At 39.9% G+C, this 18,130-nt stretch overlaps 1 protein-coding gene across 4 annotated transcripts in view; it reads left to right on the plus strand.

The window, feature by feature from the left end:
* The window catches only part of enox2 (ecto-NOX disulfide-thiol exchanger 2), a 142,413-nt gene that overhangs the window by 22,093 nt on the left and 102,190 nt on the right, over positions 1-18,130 (plus strand). Inside the window, exon 2 of one of the 4 annotated variants that reach the window (XM_085905961.1) lies at positions 9,912-9,993. In XM_085905961.1, coding sequence (XP_085762087.1) covers positions 9,960-9,993 — 34 coding nt within the window. In that variant the 5' untranslated portion in view covers positions 9,912-9,959. Of the gene's footprint in view, positions 1-9,911; positions 10,007-18,130 lie in introns of those variants that run through there. The other 3 variants (XM_085905964.1, XM_085905963.1, XM_085905962.1) reach the window with 3 other exon arrangements.

Here is an 18,130-nt window from a genome sequence, read left to right on the forward strand (position 1 = left end):
AACATGAACTCGAGTTACTAATCTGACTCCAATTTGTGACTTTACCCAACTGCCACTCATCCAACAATATGCGCGCTCGTTCTGCAATAGAAAGGTATCAGGAAGCCGGCATTTTCACACACGAGTGGATTTATTCCTAACACACAAATCTAATACATCACCTGGGTCTCGGGTCCCTCTCAATACACCTCTGTACGCCTCTGTTGCCACCAGCAGACGTACTCTACATCCGAGTTGCCCAGCCATTAGTTATACTACACAATATGCAAATGGCACATCAGCAAAGGCATTCTATCATTATTCTATTGGCTATGTGTAAACTGCAGTTAACTTTAGCTTGCTCTCATTGGTCTTTCTTCTCCTGCCGAATAACTTGCTCGCTCCTCCTGGTTGTAGTTTTCCATATAGGGTCACCAATTGTTGTTATCGATCAGATGGCCCTGTGGGTCGTCCTTGTTGCTGCTCCTGGATGATCTTTTTGTTCTGGAACGCAGACGTCCTCGCACCAACCACATATTTGGTTTTGTTCCCACTGTCACACACTCAGCAGTTTCATACTCTCATGCACAAGATGTCTAATGAACTATTTCAAGATCAAATTCTTATATTCCTTCAACTGTCAAAATGAAAGAGCACATCATGAATTTGAACCATCTAAGAGAGAAAAGATCTAATTCAGAAACAATTTTCCCATAAGAAGCAGTGAAAGCGAAATAATGCGTGTGGGTGGGACCAAACTGTCGCCATAATAAAACTTTCATGGCAGTGTTAAAATAAAATAACCACTCTTAAGTGAATAACTAAAAAAGCCAAAAGCAATTGCTTTGAAAACAACGAGGAATTTGACTGACCACTAGATGTGAAACTTCATATCCCCAATTCACCATACAAGCATTCTGCATTTACACTGGTATCATAGAGCTCTATTAGAGCTTTATAGTACCTCTGAAGTATTTGATATCCCCATTCCTGTGTTTATCTACTGTTAGTGCAGAACAAAAAAAAACCTACAGATAAATTATTTAATGTTAAAGGCGTGTGAAAAACACTTCAATCCTTGTTTGAAGAATGACTGATGAATTATAAAAGCGTACAGTTAATGAGTTGTATTGCAGATGTGACTCGCCTGTTTTACACATATGCCGCAAAGGCCCGCAAATATTTTTAAATATCACAGAAACCACAGTCTCAGTCAAGATTTGTCGATATTTTTTCGACTCCCAACAACTTCGCCAACTTCTGCCAGACCTCAAGGAGTGAAAGTACATGAAAATATGTGCATTATTTATTAGCTAAAAGCTACAGATGGGTTTCATTGAAAAAAAAGAAAATATGTGAATTTGTGAACTGTAAATGTTGAATTGCACATGCTTAAAATCAAAACTGTCACGTGTAAAATCAAACTCTAACTGGAAATTAGGTTTCCACTGCACCTGCACATGAAGTAGGCGGGCTGGATTTTGGAAAAAATAGGAATCCTGATTATTTTTGCAATAATTGTAATCACGATTAGTCAAACGATTGTTTATTTTGTGGTACAAAACAAGAAAATGTTTTAACATGTAAAAAAATATGAAGACAAATTTCTTTGAAATGCGACAATTATGCAAGTTCCTTTATGGACCAAACGTTTTCCATAACAATGCAAAAATACAGTATAAACTCAAGAATAGCTTATTTGTAATAATGTAATGTAGTGTAATTATTGTAATTGTAATTGAATTTCGATTCATTGCACAGCCCTAACATGAATATTACACTTCATGATCATCCTCATCTTGTCCGCTCATGCCGTGAAACGACAATGTTGACATATGACACGAGTCCCATTAGCTTTAAAATTTCAACTTCAAAACACCCGCAGCACAAGCTCAATCAGCACTGCCGTCCAGCCAGTGCTGCATTGCAGTATTGAGGCCACCGTCTTATTGTCAGCATTTGATTCCCTTGCATTTAGCAGGTCAACATTCATTTGATATGTTGGCTGGACATGCAGCGAATGTTCCAATGCGGAGCTGGTGGAGCCTGCTATTAGTTCGCTCCTCTGGGAGTCTGAAAATGACTTGCTGTCTTCACCGTAGGAACATCACGTCGCTGTCACGTCGCCAAACTCTCGGGCGCTCTGCTGCTTCTGGGCAGCCCCTGTATTAATTATTGTCCAAGATATAAATAGTCCATCAGTCTGGCAGTGCGAGGTGGTCTAATGGGCCGGTCCGGTGACCTGTCCTCTGTATGGCTCGGTGCGCTGGCAGCTCTTTGTCTCCACATTAACGTTGGCCACAGCAGATGGGCATGTGACCGGGCAACAAGGCTTGTATATTGGTGCGAAGGCGGCGTTGTTTCATTAAACCTCTTAATCCTAACCTGATTTTATGACAAACGTATCTAATATTCTTGTTCACCTTACCTCTTTTGTTTACATGAAGTCAAAAGTAGTCATACAAAAAAAACGGCATGAATTCAGCCTTAATTTAACGTAGAAAAAAAAAGTGCCTCCAGAGTCAAACAAAATATGATATTCTAATTACTTGTTGACAATTTTGCTCTACAAAGACTTTCCTGTTCCTTCTCTGTGTCTGTTGTGAGTCTTCCTAGGATAACTGTAGTTTTACAATTCACTATTGTACCAGTGTGACTTGACTGTACAGTTAATCAAGGTCTTTGATTGGTTCCTCAGTCAGTGAGTCAATCTATTAGTCTTTCCATCCTACTCATTTGTAAGAGTGAGACGGTGCACTTAATAATCAGTCTTTGTATCAATCGCTCTCCCAACTAGAAAAGCATAATGGAGATCTGCTTCCCTCCACGATGGCTGTGGCGCGAGCAGCAGCTATCGTTACTGAGTCAACTCCTGCACAAGAACCTTTCTGCCTTAGATTTCATTCTAGCACCAGTTTGATTTGTCCCACAATTCTTTACGAACGAAAGGTGTCAGTCTTTAGCAAAACAACATACTGCTTATGAGTCTTTAAAATTAGTTAGCGGTCGTCTCTTTTATTGTCTACATTCATCAAATCTTATCCCCAACCTGTCATGTCCATGCAAACTTGTAGCCGCCCTCCCCAAAAAAATTCTAATAAACAGATAAAAGATAGATAAAAGAAGTCACTCGAAATTATGAGTAGAGCCCTGGGAGGTTTATCGGGGTTGGCAGGCCTGGGCTCCATCACCATGCTAATGGAGACTGCATCTCATAGCAGATAAGAGCCCCCGAGACAAAGAAGCACTGCACCTCGACCACCTTTCACAACAATGGAATAAGGACTAATAATATTTGACAGTTTGCCCCAGTTTAATTTTACCTTTTGCCTACGAGTTAAAGTCTGTGCAACTATGAGGGGCACATCTTCGGAGGATTGAACGATAAAATTAATATTGAAATAAAATGAAAGCTCAACGGCCTTTTTGTCCACTGCGGTTGTAGAGATGTTGATGCGAGCATTTCAGAGTGCCTCGCAGTACGTATACTGGCATCAACATGGATGCTTGTATGTGACTTTAGCAGCTTATTATCCAGAAGAATGTTTGTTTACGAAATGTACAACATTCCAATAATGCTTACAATAGTGGCAAGATATAGGCTATCTGCTGTAGGCAGCCTTGGATCACATGGTGTTTGAAGATGAGTCGTCCAGGCCGCCGCCTAGAATATAAAATTAAGATTTATTCATTTAATCTCAGGTAGGATCAGTAATAATGTATATTTAACACAGGAGGGGACTAGAATGGAAGTAGAGAATAGCGAGGCATCCTTTTTGCAGCAAATAATGATTTATAGAGCTGGTCTCAGGCTGAATACTTATCTGTCCAAATGGACTGGGCTCAGCCATCTTCAGTAGTTCTTCTTCTCTCCAGTATCTGAATTGCTCAATAGATCACAAGTGCATAAGCATTAAAAGAACAGGCCATTTGCGTTTGGACTGCAAGTGACAAACACGATTGCAGAAACAAAGAAGCGGTAAGAGAAGAACTCAACTGTACTGTATCTTTTCGTTTTTTATGTTTTCCCTCTCCTTTTTAATGTTGTAGTGTTTGTGCTTGTCTTGCAATAAATTAACTCTGTCACAGTGGCCTGAGATAATAGCAAGAGGGAATTGCTGAGCCTGATGCTGTACTCTGGGAGCAGTACAAGTCATTTCGCTCCAGCAGACCACTTAATAGCTCTGGCTGATGTTGACAGAGTTTGAAAATCCATGCGTCAATTGTGCTAGAAGTACAGAAGTCTTTTTAGTGACTGCAGGACAAGGAAGCTAATAGTGCCAGCTCACTTGGCAAAGTTTGACCAACAATCTCTTAAACAATATGCCGTTGTGGACCTCCAACTGTCGTAGTACCGAGCACCTCATTTGACCTCATTGCAGTCCATATTGAGGGACTAAGGCTTCGCTCACACTGCAGCTCAATTCCGATTGTTTTGCTGATAAGTGAACTGTATCTGATTTTGAAAGACTTTTTCTTTTCTTTTTTTTCTTTTCTCCAAATCCGCCCCTTTCATATATGGTCCTAGATCACATTCTTTGCAATGCCATTGCAGTCTTAACGTCCAGGTCTAATATATCTGACCTGGACATCGTCATGTGCCCTGCACAGGAAGGCAGACAGACTTCTTGGGAGAGAGACTGAATGTTTTGGTCACAGATTTCTGTAGGAAAGACGAGATGGCTGAAGGCGGCATCGGCAGCATCGCCGCTGGTCGACCATTTTAGAACAGTGGACCGCTGTGTTGCGTTGCGCTGTGCTGTCTCGTGTGTCAGAAGATGAACTCAAATACTTGTAACTTGCTGAATTCTTGACAGATTTACAAACAGATTGATTTATTACAAATATTAGTACCCTGGCTATAATTCAAACTCGCACAGATAGCTAACTGGCACGCTCGACCCCTGTCACCTATGTCTAAAAGGTAGTGTTAAATATTTAAACATTTACATACATTAGTGATTGAAGTTGGCTTTGTGTTTTCTTTTTTTCTTTGGGTCCTACAATTTGCTGTCGTCCAGCTGAAGTCAGCTAGGCTCCAATACACTCGGAGCTATAATGAGGATACGCGGGATAGAGACTAGATGGATAGATTTCCTGAATGTTAACAAAATAATGAGTCATTACGTACCATTTTTTTTCCCCCTCAAAATTGTATCGTCACCCTTCGCCTTCACTTTTAAGCAGCTCATAGGGCTTTTCAGGGACGGAAGGGAAATGAGATAATTAGCTGAAGTCTGAGGATTCTGCTTTGAAGAGATTCATGTGTTTTATGGAAGGGCTTTGCCCTCTGGTCAGGTATTGGAGAGGTCACACAAGATTATCTGAATCATATCCACTGGTAACATGAGAATGTTGAAGTTGAAGACAGTCTTCCAGACTTCCTTTTTTGGATGGATCACCAATGAAAACGGGCTCGTCTGAAGGAGCAGTACTTTATTATGCATGTTGTATTGTCCCTCTCCTACCTGACTTAAGTACAAGTGACAGCAAAAACCAAGCCAGTCTGCAGCCATTTATTTTGAATTTACTCTACAATCAAATAGTTAGCCCTAATTTAAAAGGTATTAATGGAAATTAATAGATATAATAGGTTTGACTTTTATGAGACGGAGGAGGCTAATGGTAATTATAATCACCTTTCAGACTCACTCTTTGTCTTATTTTGCCTAATGAACATTATACACATTAATGGCAACCGTTTAATTTTAATCCATTCTATAAAAACATCATTAATATGACCCATCTAGTCAAAACACATAGCCATCCGAAAGTCATTTTTAAGCAATGCCCCTCTTCCCTGTACACATATAGAAAAATGAATGAATGTCTTCATAGACAGAATTATTGCGTGATCCACAATACGCTTTTCAGCGGTAAATACTGATCAGGCTTACATTTCTTTCTGTGTGTGTTGGTAATAACTCCACCCCACTACATAAATTACACATCTTTGCAGCGCAGTACACAACTGACCTTGTATGCACAGTAAACAACAACCACTAGTAGCTTTAAATTTATATACCTTGTAGTTTTAAAAACTCTTTGGCGTTGTTCCACCTGCAATTACCTCTGTGGTTGTTTCGGAGACTAATTTTAACGAGGCAAAGTAGAGACTTGGGTATAACTGCAGCTTCAGATACTCAGAGCAACAAAGTAAGCTACTAACTTTCGCATTTGTATCTAATTCTGTCATTTTTAGCCTGAAGTGCTCAATTGACCGATGATGACAAATCGACAAATGCTCAAATGACTAACCCCGATACTAACCATGGTAACTTGGCAATGGAAAGGCTTGAAAGCGAGTATAACAGAGTAGCTATTGTGAAGTGGAAAAGCGACCTGAGTGCTTGTTATCAAAAATGTGCAATGTATGCATTGGTTATTTTGTTATCCATGCAGTCTGCACTTTGTGTCATCCATTACAATTTTATCAAAAACTGTGGACGCTCTGGAAATAGTTTTTCTCAATATATTCTTATTTCAAGATAAGAAATGGAACTCTATTCTTCCTCTAGCTATGTAAAATTGTTTTTGTGCTCAGCATTTTTCATCTGTGCTTACACGATGGAGAATGCACTCTTTGCCCCGACTCGGCCCCTCTGGCCTCCGTGTCCTTAATATGATATATTTGGAGTAACATTGTTTGTGACATGTTGCTTTCCAGTTGCCTGATTTACAATATCCTCTACTCTTAAATGGAGTAAAAAAGGAACTGAGAACATGTTGGTTCTGGTTTTAAGATCCATGTGTTGATCAGCTTACTATGTTGACTGCAAGGATGCGGACATTTATGACAAACAAAATTGAGGAACATGGTTGCTATTACTTTTACCTTCTGGCTTTATGCGCTACAACACAGATGCACTTTACTGCACTGTTATGAGTACACGGAGTCAGACCTGGTTGGACAAGTTCTTTTGAGTTTGCCTCTTTTCACCACCTGCTAGATTTAAATCAAAACATTAGAGATGCACAATATTAGCTTTAATTTAAGAAGTTTCACAAATTAAAGATGACGTGTATTTTTCCATTCGTATTGCAGCCTTATAGTTTGTTGGTCTTGCTGCCATCTGATTGGTCTTCAGTAATTGGAAAAACTAGCTGCAAATACTCTGGACCTAACTGTACTGTTTTACTGTTCAGTACTAAATTGTCAGATTCCTGAAGAAAAAGCTGCTTTGCAAATTGCAACAATGGCCACAATGATGGATACAACATGCTTCTTCAAACTGAAGCCTCCAAGGATATTTCTTCAGTCCATGAATGTTATGGCCTGCAAAATAAAATTACAGTAATCCCTCCTACTTCGCGGGGGTTACGTTCCAGACCCACCCGCGAAATGGGAATTTCCGCGAAATAGAAACTAGATTTTTTTTAGCTATTCTTGGAAGATATTCTATTTTTATCGCTGACATCAACCAGCTCGCTGCTAGGGGACTTTCATATCAATGGACTGTGCGCTCCGCATTCATGCCTTAGCGACGAGACTAACAGTGTATTGCTATGTCCAGATGAAGGCCACCGCCGGTGGAGAGTGTTATATCTTTACTATTTTCCAGGTTCTGATGTAGCAAGCATGGTTCGGACAACGACGTGATGGATACTGCTTTATTCCTTTCATCACAGTCAGTTCACTGGCCGTACATCGCAACACTGAACGTCCACGAAGCTCCCCCTCCCACATCCGGGGTTTTCCCACTACGGAACATGAGTTAGTCCAAAATATACAACAGAGAGAACGCCCTGAAGTCACATGTGACGATAAAGTATACTGTACTGACTCTTTAATTTATTCATTTCAAAACAAGAAAACGACTTTTAAACGTAAGCTATCATTATTAAAGGAAAATGAAGAAACTCAAGTGGCCGCGAAACCTCGTGAAATGATGAAATTTCTGCGATAAAATAATTAATTTACGCATTTTTGAAAACCCGCGATACAGCGAAGCCGCGATAGTTGAAGCCGCGAAGTAGGAGGGATTACTGTACTATATTCAGATTACAACCAGTCTATGTCAAATAAATATGACATAGGGCAGCTTGCTTGTCATGCATTGATATGCGGAATATGGTTGAGTAAAAACCGCTAGCTTTCTTATCTTTGGCCTTGCGTGGGAGATAAGGAACTTTCTCACAGAGATAAGTATCCAGGCTAAGGGAGCGCTTTTTTTTAAGAAAAGGTATACAAGAGCTGCCTCTTAAGCTGCGATGACTTCTTGTGAAGTTGCTATGATTAATCCAAGGCCGCACTGTTTCTGGAGTTCTGCTGATCCTGCTGCGGAGACAGAAAGATGAACAGGGCTACTGGGGCCACTATGATGGGCTATCGTACTCCTCCATCATTTTAGGGGTTGCTTGACTCTGACAAGCCTCGTCGAACCGAGGGAGCGCTCCTCTAATCGCAGCAAGACATGGGTGTCTGGTCGCATTCCATTCGTCAAGATGAATAATGCACTCAAATGTTTGTGTAAATACACGCACACAAAAAATGAGGTTGGTATCACTGCACAAGAAACAGCATTGTAATTTCCGTCTTTGTATTCTAGTACAATTTATTTCAAGTTTGCAATCCCAAAAAGTTACAAACAGATGGATTATGATTCAGCTATTAGTTTGGTCTATAACACGTCCGAAAATAGGCAAATATATGTATCATTGTTTTTCAAAATAAAAGCAGATATTTGCAAATGTGTTATTTTGATTACGACACAAAGACAAGCAGTGTGGTTTTCACGGAAGAGGAAAGAAATTTAAGAATAGAAGGGATGCAATTACAAGCATTTTTCAGTTAAACATTGTCTCCAAGTCACCAAAAGAGTTGATGATTAGTTTGGTTATCAATCAATGATTTATTTTGTATCGCACAATTGATCAGTTAGCTATTATTATTATGCCCACCCCGACTTCTAAGTCATCTTAGGCTCTGGCTACACTTGCTCAATGATGCAGTCAAAATTGAGTTCATTTTTCTACCTGTAAAACACTCGCCAAATATGCATCTGGACAAAGCCATCATCCAAGTACTCCTCCGTTGACATATATCAGGGCTGCCGTCAGGCTGGAACTTCCTATGTCGCAATTTGGGTTCGTAGTTTCATAGTTTTAAATTTGATAGTTTTATTAACACAAATCTACACCGTTTCTATTCAACATGCAATAGATGCCATTAGACAGCAGAAACAATATTTTCATATTCGCTATAGCATTGGCTGAACACAAAAGAGCACAAAGGTGAGATTTTCAGCAAATATTAGAAAATAGTTCCTCCCCCAAATTTGCGAATGCCCGACTGTGAATATAGTTATGAGTAGCAGAACAGTTGGACCCAAATGTTTGAACCCAGTCATATTGTAAAAATACGCTTTTGGTTATGAGATAAAGCAGTATGCAAATGACTCCTTCGGGAATGGTTTGAAATGTTTCAAAGGCGTAAAGAACCACCCAGTCATTATGTTACCGGGTGTGGGGCTGCTACAAGCATATTGGGGCGAGGTTCGGGGATAAGTGCGACCTTTTTAGTGGCCCTTAAGCTGTGGTGGCACAGTGTGACTGATGCAGATTATCATCACCGGAGAAAGCCAATTACTGCCGTCATCATGTCACCCTCTCGGTGGAATGAAATGCATTACAGTATTCTTGTGCCAGCGTTTTTGTGTTTTCCCTTCACTGATCCCCCTAGCTGGAGTGCTAATAGCGCTGTCAATGGGACCGTCAGAGGGTCGTGCTTCACGGAGGACTCGAGGAATTACATCCTCTTTTTGTCTTCTTTCGCTAGTCAAGACAAAGCCCTTTTATTGTGACACTCGAGCGTCCTTGGATGACTGCAGAGCGGACACACTGCCTTGCAGAGTGGCGATGTATGAGAATATGGTTTCTGTTTTTTATGAAGCGAACAAACCACAGCTCATCAGAAGTTTGTTTTCTTTCAGAAACAGGCCAAAGAAGCTGAAATCAAACAAGACAGCTGTGGCCCTGCCATGCACAAAGACTACAGAGCGAGCAGAGTCACAAGTAAGAGGCTACGGTGCGTGTTTGTTCTCAGGGTTAGTTCTGCATGAAAACTGCAGCTTTTTCACGAGCGATGGGGGGTGCCTTGTTGACATAGTGTGTATGCTGTGGTAAAAATACACAGTGCTGTTCTGGTTTAACGCTGTCGTTAGCAAACTTTGCTACCGCCCACAGCTCGGGAAAAGGCTTCAATTGATTGCCTGTGTCTGGTCCAGACAACGTGGATCAGTAGTAGAGTGGTCGCCTCCCAATCCAGATGTAGGGGGTTTGATCCTCAACTGTCGTGACCATGTCCTTGAGCAAGATGCTGAACCCACACTTGCTTCCCATGGCGTGTCATCATTTGGTGAATGAGGAAGCAGTGTTAAAGCATTTTGAGTACCAAAGGTGGAAAAGCATTGTATAGGTGACAGACAGTTTACTGTTTCATGAAAAGCATTCATTGTCCAAGTAATTTGACGTTTTCTTGTTTTTGAAAATCACCCCCCCCCCCCCCCACACACACATTTTCAAACAGTCCCCAGGTATCAATAAAAGACCTCTGACATTTCCGTTTAGGGGGAGTGGGGCGTCATATTGAAATAATCACCATGACCACCCGAGCGGAGCTAGGGCATACAATAAAGTGAGTGTCGACGCCAACTTCGTACCTTGTCACTATATTTAGTCATTTTTCCAACCGCTCTCAAGTCTATTTTTTAGAGAAATACAATGAGCACAAGATATCTTGCGACATTTTTTTGTTATTGGGTACCAGGAGGCTCCCTCCAGAGTGAATCCAGACAGGATAGGAAATCTGCTTGTGCGGAGCCATATTTAGAAAAGGTCAGATAAAGAAGTCTATTTAGGTGTTGAATTTCATACTGTACTGTATGGTAGGAAATCTGGAGACCCAATTCAATAAATAAATCTGCTTTTCTATAATTGTCCTCTTCCAACTCCACAGAACTTGGGAGTTACATGCTTTTCATTGAACAATTATGTTTTCACATTCTCTACAAAAGCAATCTCTATCGAAAGCAATTCAAGTGACTACTAATGTACAGTTAGACTACATTTGATTTCATCGCATTATTGTTGTTTGATGAAAACTAAATATCTCCATATTCTGATTGACCTACTCAATGCAGCTAATAATAGTTGGTTGCTTAACAACCAATGCCAATATTCTTAGCGCTACAGCACTCAACTTGTCTTTTTTTAAGGGAACCTTTTTCGGGGTTCGTGGATTATTGTGGTAGGGGAACACTCTACATTCTTTCTGTTGGGCAGTGATAATATGATAGTTAGGCTTACTTGGCTGTTCAAAACTAGCAGAGGATAAGAACAGATTTTCTTTTGCGATTGAATCAATAGAAGAGAACGAATAATACGAGTGCAGATGTTGACGTGATCCTCTTTCGAAAAACGACAATGCGGTGCTTTATTTGTTCTGAGAAAACAAAGGAAAATGGTTTTAGAGTGTGTGACAGATAAAAACTAAAGTGAGAATAGACGCTTTAGAGGCACCCTTTTTGTTGATCATTTCTAGATGACTGTCCTCTCACATAACTCTTACGCAGCACAATATGGTGGCGATAATGAGCGCTCAGTCTGATGCTTGGCCTTTTCTCCTCTCCTCCTCCCTGCTAGTCTGCTCGGCTCGCTCTCTCATAGCCTTCTGCTTTCGTCTTGCTTTTATGTCACACACTTTCTCCGCTGTTTGCCTTCACTGGGTCAGGTTTAATTAGCCGCCTGTCAGGTTTCTCGCCTCTGCCGGTGAAGACTGAGGATTTTATATTCATTTCAGGTCAGTCTGTGTGAAGCTGTTGAGTGTCTTGCTGTATAGATTATTTCTTGAAGAATTGTTTGCACTTCAAACCCAATTGTTTGTCATTAGCAATGATGGTTTTGTTTTTATTTTAATGTTGAGCAGAATACATTTTCATGCATAGTTCTCGCCGAATGTTCTGTGTTCCTGTTTGCGTGCAGATTCATGCTTTCTCAGCAAAAAAATAAATAAAAGCAAATTGACCAATCAATTCATTTTTTTCCAAATAATAATTTTTTTGATGGATGATAGAGTTTCTCCGAGTTTTCTTAACTCCAGTTTCCATGTCAGTGTTGTATTAACAATGCTGTCCAGAAGAGTTGTTCCGCAGCATGGGTGTGACTCAAAATCCCGTGGCTGTTTTCATGTTGTCCAAGTGGTGCACTCCATTTTGCATCCAGATGTGATCAATTAAATGATTGTAATGCCCATTCCAAACTTTTGTTTATCTCCATGAACAAAGTAGTTTTGCATGTTCAATGATGAACAATACTGCATTCCTTAGATGTCAGACAAACATCTTCTACCCTTTATTTACATAAATCAGGATGATGGATTAATGCCAGATCTTTCAAATGCAAAATATCTAATGTGATATTATCGTGATGCTGATGGGAAGAAATGAGAAGTTTTTATTCATAAAAGAAAAAATGCTCTCGTGGGACCCAAAAAAGATTCAAACGTGCTTTGTAAGTCATGAAATTGCAACAAAGAACGGAATTGGGATTGGGTATTGTCACAAATGTGCTGTGCTCTCCTGACTTAGACGTATAAAAAGAGACTACTTATCGATTCAGAACAACATACAAGTGAACATCCAGCTGTGATTGTGACTAACATACTGTATAATGCTGCATAGCCAACGAAAGACTACTGATCATTTGAAAGCTGAAAGAAATGTAGACGCTTGCATGTAGCGCTCTGTGTATAATTGGAATTATTAGAAAAAGGTTTCTTGGAAGACCTTCCAAAAAACAATGATTTGCTGTATATTTATTGTGTGTGTAATACGTGTGTGTAGTATATGTAGTATATGTGTGTGTGTTTCATGTATACACGTGTATATATGTATATTTTCTTCATATTGTCAAGATAAATTCTCTGCTTAAGTGCAGTTCACTTGTCTACTAATTGTTTCATGAAACTAAAAGAAGAGATAATGCCACTGATGTTGCCATTATTGTTAAGTTACTAACTTGTTTACGCTACACTTGTAAAAAGAAAAAAACGAAATGTTGTGGGAAATGCTTATGAGACTGCAAGTCAAAGGGTTTAGTAAAGTTTACAAATCTAGTTGAAGTTGTATAAACTGGCTTTCAACACGTAAGCAGAGTAATAAACGTCTGGATGGTTCATCAAGGTTGAATGACGTGGATGGACTCTGTTAAGGGGAATTCCTATTTCCATTTTTTGCCAATGTGAAAATATTGAAAATATGAATGCTCACCAGCCTTTGGAAATTGATTGGCACAACTGCTTTGTGCATGCCCAAATCAAACAGCTGCATGTTGTTTGTTTTGCAACATTTGCATACAGCTTGGTAGGTAGAGTAACCAAAGAAAAACGTATCCATGAAGCAGTAGTGGGGCAGTACTGTACATATCTTTGGCTGTGACTGCTGAGGCAGCAAGGGGGTTTATCAGTTGTTTGAGAGCCATTTGCATCAATATTCAGGCTGAGGGGCAAACTCTCTAGGAAGGGATGGCCTCCTTTTAAGATTTTGCGTAATCCAGTTGCCAGAACAGATGCCGCTGTCACCAAAGACTTGGAATATCTGCCCAGTCTCTAAGGTCTCCCCAAAAAAGTGTGGCAATCATGGAGCCTCTGCTCAAAATACATTAGCTCCAGTTACTTTTTATGGAGCCTTGTTACTGCGCCACAACTCATTAAATTTCACCAAGCGCGCCGGACACTTCAAAGTCTGTTTAATGAGATGTGACTTAAGCCAGGGAGTCACCTCAACCTTTTTCTCCGTCTGGATGATCTTCTGTTCGCCATCCGTCAATATGCGGGGAACATGAAGAGGCATGGGGTAGGTCATTACATAAGTAAGGGTTTCGGATGATAGAGGTCAAAATGGAACAGATGTGCATTTCTGCATGGCTTTGAGCGGAACAAATGTCATTTTTTTACTCTAGTAACAAACAGCAGGCATTGATCTGATAATGGATAACAAAAAATGTTTTGTCTGTTTAAAATGAACGGAAACTTTCAAAATACTCGGACCCTCCCACTTTCTTTCACTGGCAATGGCATTATAATACAGCACTCCACGCTCACTCGTGATTTGGCTAAGGGCTCCTTAAAGGGCAGGGGGAAAAAAGACATCTTGGAGAAAAGGGAAAATCAAAGTACGTCCTAGTTAAGAAACAGAATTACCCTTGACTCGTCTCATGTAAAAATTGCAGCACGACAGTCACAGATGAGGCCGCGCTTCCATGTAATATGCAGTAATTCGATCTGAATTATTCATTCTGTCAGCATTCCCCTTTAAGGCAACAAATGGGTTAAGCACCAGATGAGATCCAACTGGGTCAACTATATGTTTCTGCTTTAATGTGTAAAGTACAGTGCGTTGGCCCTCTCATCTGATCACAAGTTCAAATGTACAAAATATACAGTAAGCTACCCGCTTTCGGAAACTCTAATAGAATGAACCAACTTAGCCTTCGATGATACATTGCAGAGGCGAAGTGTAAAGGGGAAGGCTTTCTGAAAAGCCGTCCACCTCATGCGTCATGTTTTGTTAACGCTCATAAAAGTGGTAACAATAATTTGAGGCCACATCACATTGAGTCGCAAGAACGTGCACTGCAGGGTAGAATGCGGGAAGTCACTACAACAGTTTTGCACAAGCTTACCGATATTTTGCGATGGTTGCTAAGCGACCCAACAGTAAGTAGCCTAGTGCCTTTTTGAGTAGAATTTTTTTAGTAGACTAACCCTAACTGTATTTGTTACTATTGCAGGGTGAAGCATGGCTTTGTTTATAATACAGAGGAGCAAGGGTGGTAGACAAAGAGAAGCATGTGTATATCTACTATATATTTTTTTATTGTTAAAAATGCTGAAACCACACACTCCTGTCCACGGCTATGCTTCTGTACCACTTTACCACTGTACATTTGTCTTTTTTCCAAGAGTTGGGGACACTACGTTGTGTTTTTTTCCATCTACTACGACGCTAAAGTCACTTGATGTCATCACTCGGGCATCATTTATCCTATTGAAGGCACCGAGATATCATCACGGCGCGATGCCACCCAAATTGAACATTTACGATTTCTGCCAAATCATGCACTGCCGTCCTCTGCACCATGGCACAGTGTTGTTGAACCATGGCAGCACATATACAATGGACAGCGTACTGCGCAGTGCTAAGTGCAGTGTCAAAAGATCTTTCATGTCAAAGACAAACTGCAGAAGGAATGTGATTGATTGATTGATTGATTGATTGATTGATTGATTGGTTGATTGATTGATTGATTGATTGATTGATTGATTGATTGATTGATTGATTGATTGATTGAAACCTTTTTTGTCCCCTCTGGGGAAAATCTGTTGTGCCTTAGAGATGAGGCTTTTCTCATTATGCAGTGTACTTTTTTTTTTTTTTTTACTATTATTGTTGAGACTTTACCAACGCCCCTAAAAGCTCACATTTTGGAAACTTTTGATTGCGAAATAGTCTACCCCCCCCAGTTTTCTGCTTCAAAATGTAGCATGAGAGCCATAATTTTTCCTGTGTAGAAGGCAATACCTAAAACGCGGCATTCCACTACATTGGCCTTGTCCATTAATATTTTATACAATACGCAAAAGGAGTGAGCTACCGTAATTTGCTGATTGCAGGAATTCTGCTTTGCTGGGTTCTGTGTGAAAGTGAAAGGCGGATAAATGTTAAATCCTCTGTTACGACTGTAATGTGACCTTTCTATTAGAGCTCTGTAAAAGAGATTCTACTTATAGCCCAAATTGTACAGAGTGTCCTTTGTCACAGTGAAATTCAATTTCCTGTTCTGAGTTATTTCTCTTTTTTTTTTTTTTTTTTTCCAATAAGTGTGGAGTAAAAGGACACAAGTCCTTTTTTTCTTTTGGTCAAAATACACAAAGGATGAACACTGAGCACACAAATCGCTTGATCAGGGTGAGCTTTCATTTCCATGATGACCGAGGGCATGCAACCAGGCAAAAGGCTACGCAACGTTCCTTACCTGGCGTCTTTATTGCTATATTTTGCAGATTTAGCGTCGCAAACTTTTCTTTCATTTTTTTTTTTCAAGCGAGCAAGAGCAAGACAGCTAGCCAGTTTTTGCACTGTTATTAGATACTTGTGGAGCTCCCTCTAGAAACAGTTTCCAAAGCCACCACTGATAACCCAATAATTTCACTGGAATTTGCAGAATTGAAGTCAATTTTCTATATGTCGCCTGTGGTTCTTTGCAGGTATAGTATTTTTCACAAATAGTTTTTTCCATTCCCAAATGTGTGACTTAAGTGTTTGAATTCTGAAGTTTGACTTTAATCTTTACAATATATCACACGATTTACTGCTGCTTTTTTGTTTTTGTTTATTTTTGTATATAGCCAGAATGACGTATCCACTCCACTTTCAAGTCAGGCATTTAAATTTAAAAAAAAAAGAAGCATTGTATGGGGTGGAGCGTGTAACCACTCCCAGCACCCTCAGATGCACCTAAAAGCAAGCTTTCATCTTCTGAGTCAAATTAGCGTTCTGTTGGACTGCTTTTGCTACACTTAACAGGCCACACAGAAGCGCCGTTGTAAAAAAACAAAAAAACAATCCAGACATCGTTCCCGAGGGTTCCTGGAATTGAATGAGTGCACGCACGGGCTGTTACTCATTACTGCCGACTGACAAGGGTAATTGAATTTTTGTTTCCCCTGAAAAGCAGTCAGTTTATTTATGACATGTTTTTTTCTGATTAAAACATGCACCAGCAATTGTTGGCTTTGCTTTTTTTTCCCCCCACCTTGTCACACAGATATAGTGGATGCTTCATAATCAAATTCCCCAAAAATGGTACAAGTTGCATTAACAACCATCATTGTCAGGGATAATATTTACAATCGTCAGCAAATCCCATCGTGTACACACTATGGCATTTTTGTTTTTTTAAATACTTCCATCATTTAAATTTAATGCGGTAAGAATGTATGATGGAAGTTTGAATCTGAAAGTAATTTATTTGCGTAATTTCTAACAGGGAAAACTTTTTTAAATTTGAACAAGTGGACCCTGAATTGACTGGGTTCCACTTGGGAGGATCCACAACATGTACAGCATGTCCATGTTTTCTTTCCCTCCCCTCAGTTAATCTAATTAAGACAGCAAATTCAGCAAAGATATTTCAAAGGCCTATGATGTCGTCCAAATATGTCAGACGTGGGCCTCATTGGGGTTAGGCATTGCTTGAATTTGTAGAATTCCAGTTCTGATTCCAGTTTTGATTCCGATTCTGATTCCAGATCTGATTCTGATTTTTCAAATTGATTCCGCTTCCTAACAATTCTCGATTCCAATTTTCATCCTCAAAAAAATAGTGAGTTTTACCGGTTCCACTCGATTCTTGGTTCTCAATGCCCAACAACACTTTGTTTAAGTCAGCCTATCTTGTGTGTGTGTGTGTGCGCGTGTGTGAATGTGCTTGTGTAGTTCATATGAGATATTTGTATTCAATAAGATGTCTGGGAGGTACGAACGGCTGAGCGGGTTAACTTTGCCGTCTTGAGCAAGGGCAGATTGTTGGTTTGACCCACACTTGCCCTTGGATTTTTTCAAAATACCCTAATAGATGGCGCTTAACCTGCTGCTGGCGTTTTGTGAATATCAACTTTACTGCTGTGGAACTGAAAGGCAAACTTTTTTTTATTTTACCCATCGCAAGGTGGGAAATATGATGAATTCCGTGACTGGTTGACTTTAAACACCTGAATTGTATTCATTCCTTATGCAAAATGAATCCATTTTTTCTAAGCCCATTCTCTCATCATCATTAAATCTTTATACTACGTATATTGGACATACTCTATACTATTGAGCCCAATGCACTGAGCATTGATTCTATGATTTTCTCTTTGTCAAACATGGGGAAAATCTATCCTGTCAAAACGCGGAGGCTTGAGGTAACTTTTTTTTTTTTGTCTTCATTGCAATCTCCAACCTATTTTCCTCACCGCTTAACCGGCGATCACTTGGTGGGGAGAAACACATTGTGTTTGCCAAGCACATTTCATGATTTGTTTGAGAAACAATACTTTTGCAAAGTGCGAGCTCTTTTCCGCTTTGGAGGGAGTTGTGGAAAATGC

The sequence above is a fragment of the Syngnathus leptorhynchus genome, chromosome 2 (assembly GCF_054491065.1).
Source record: "Syngnathus leptorhynchus isolate UIUO chromosome 2, UIUO_Slep, whole genome shotgun sequence".
Taxonomy (NCBI): Eukaryota; Metazoa; Chordata; class Actinopteri; order Syngnathiformes; family Syngnathidae; genus Syngnathus; species Syngnathus leptorhynchus.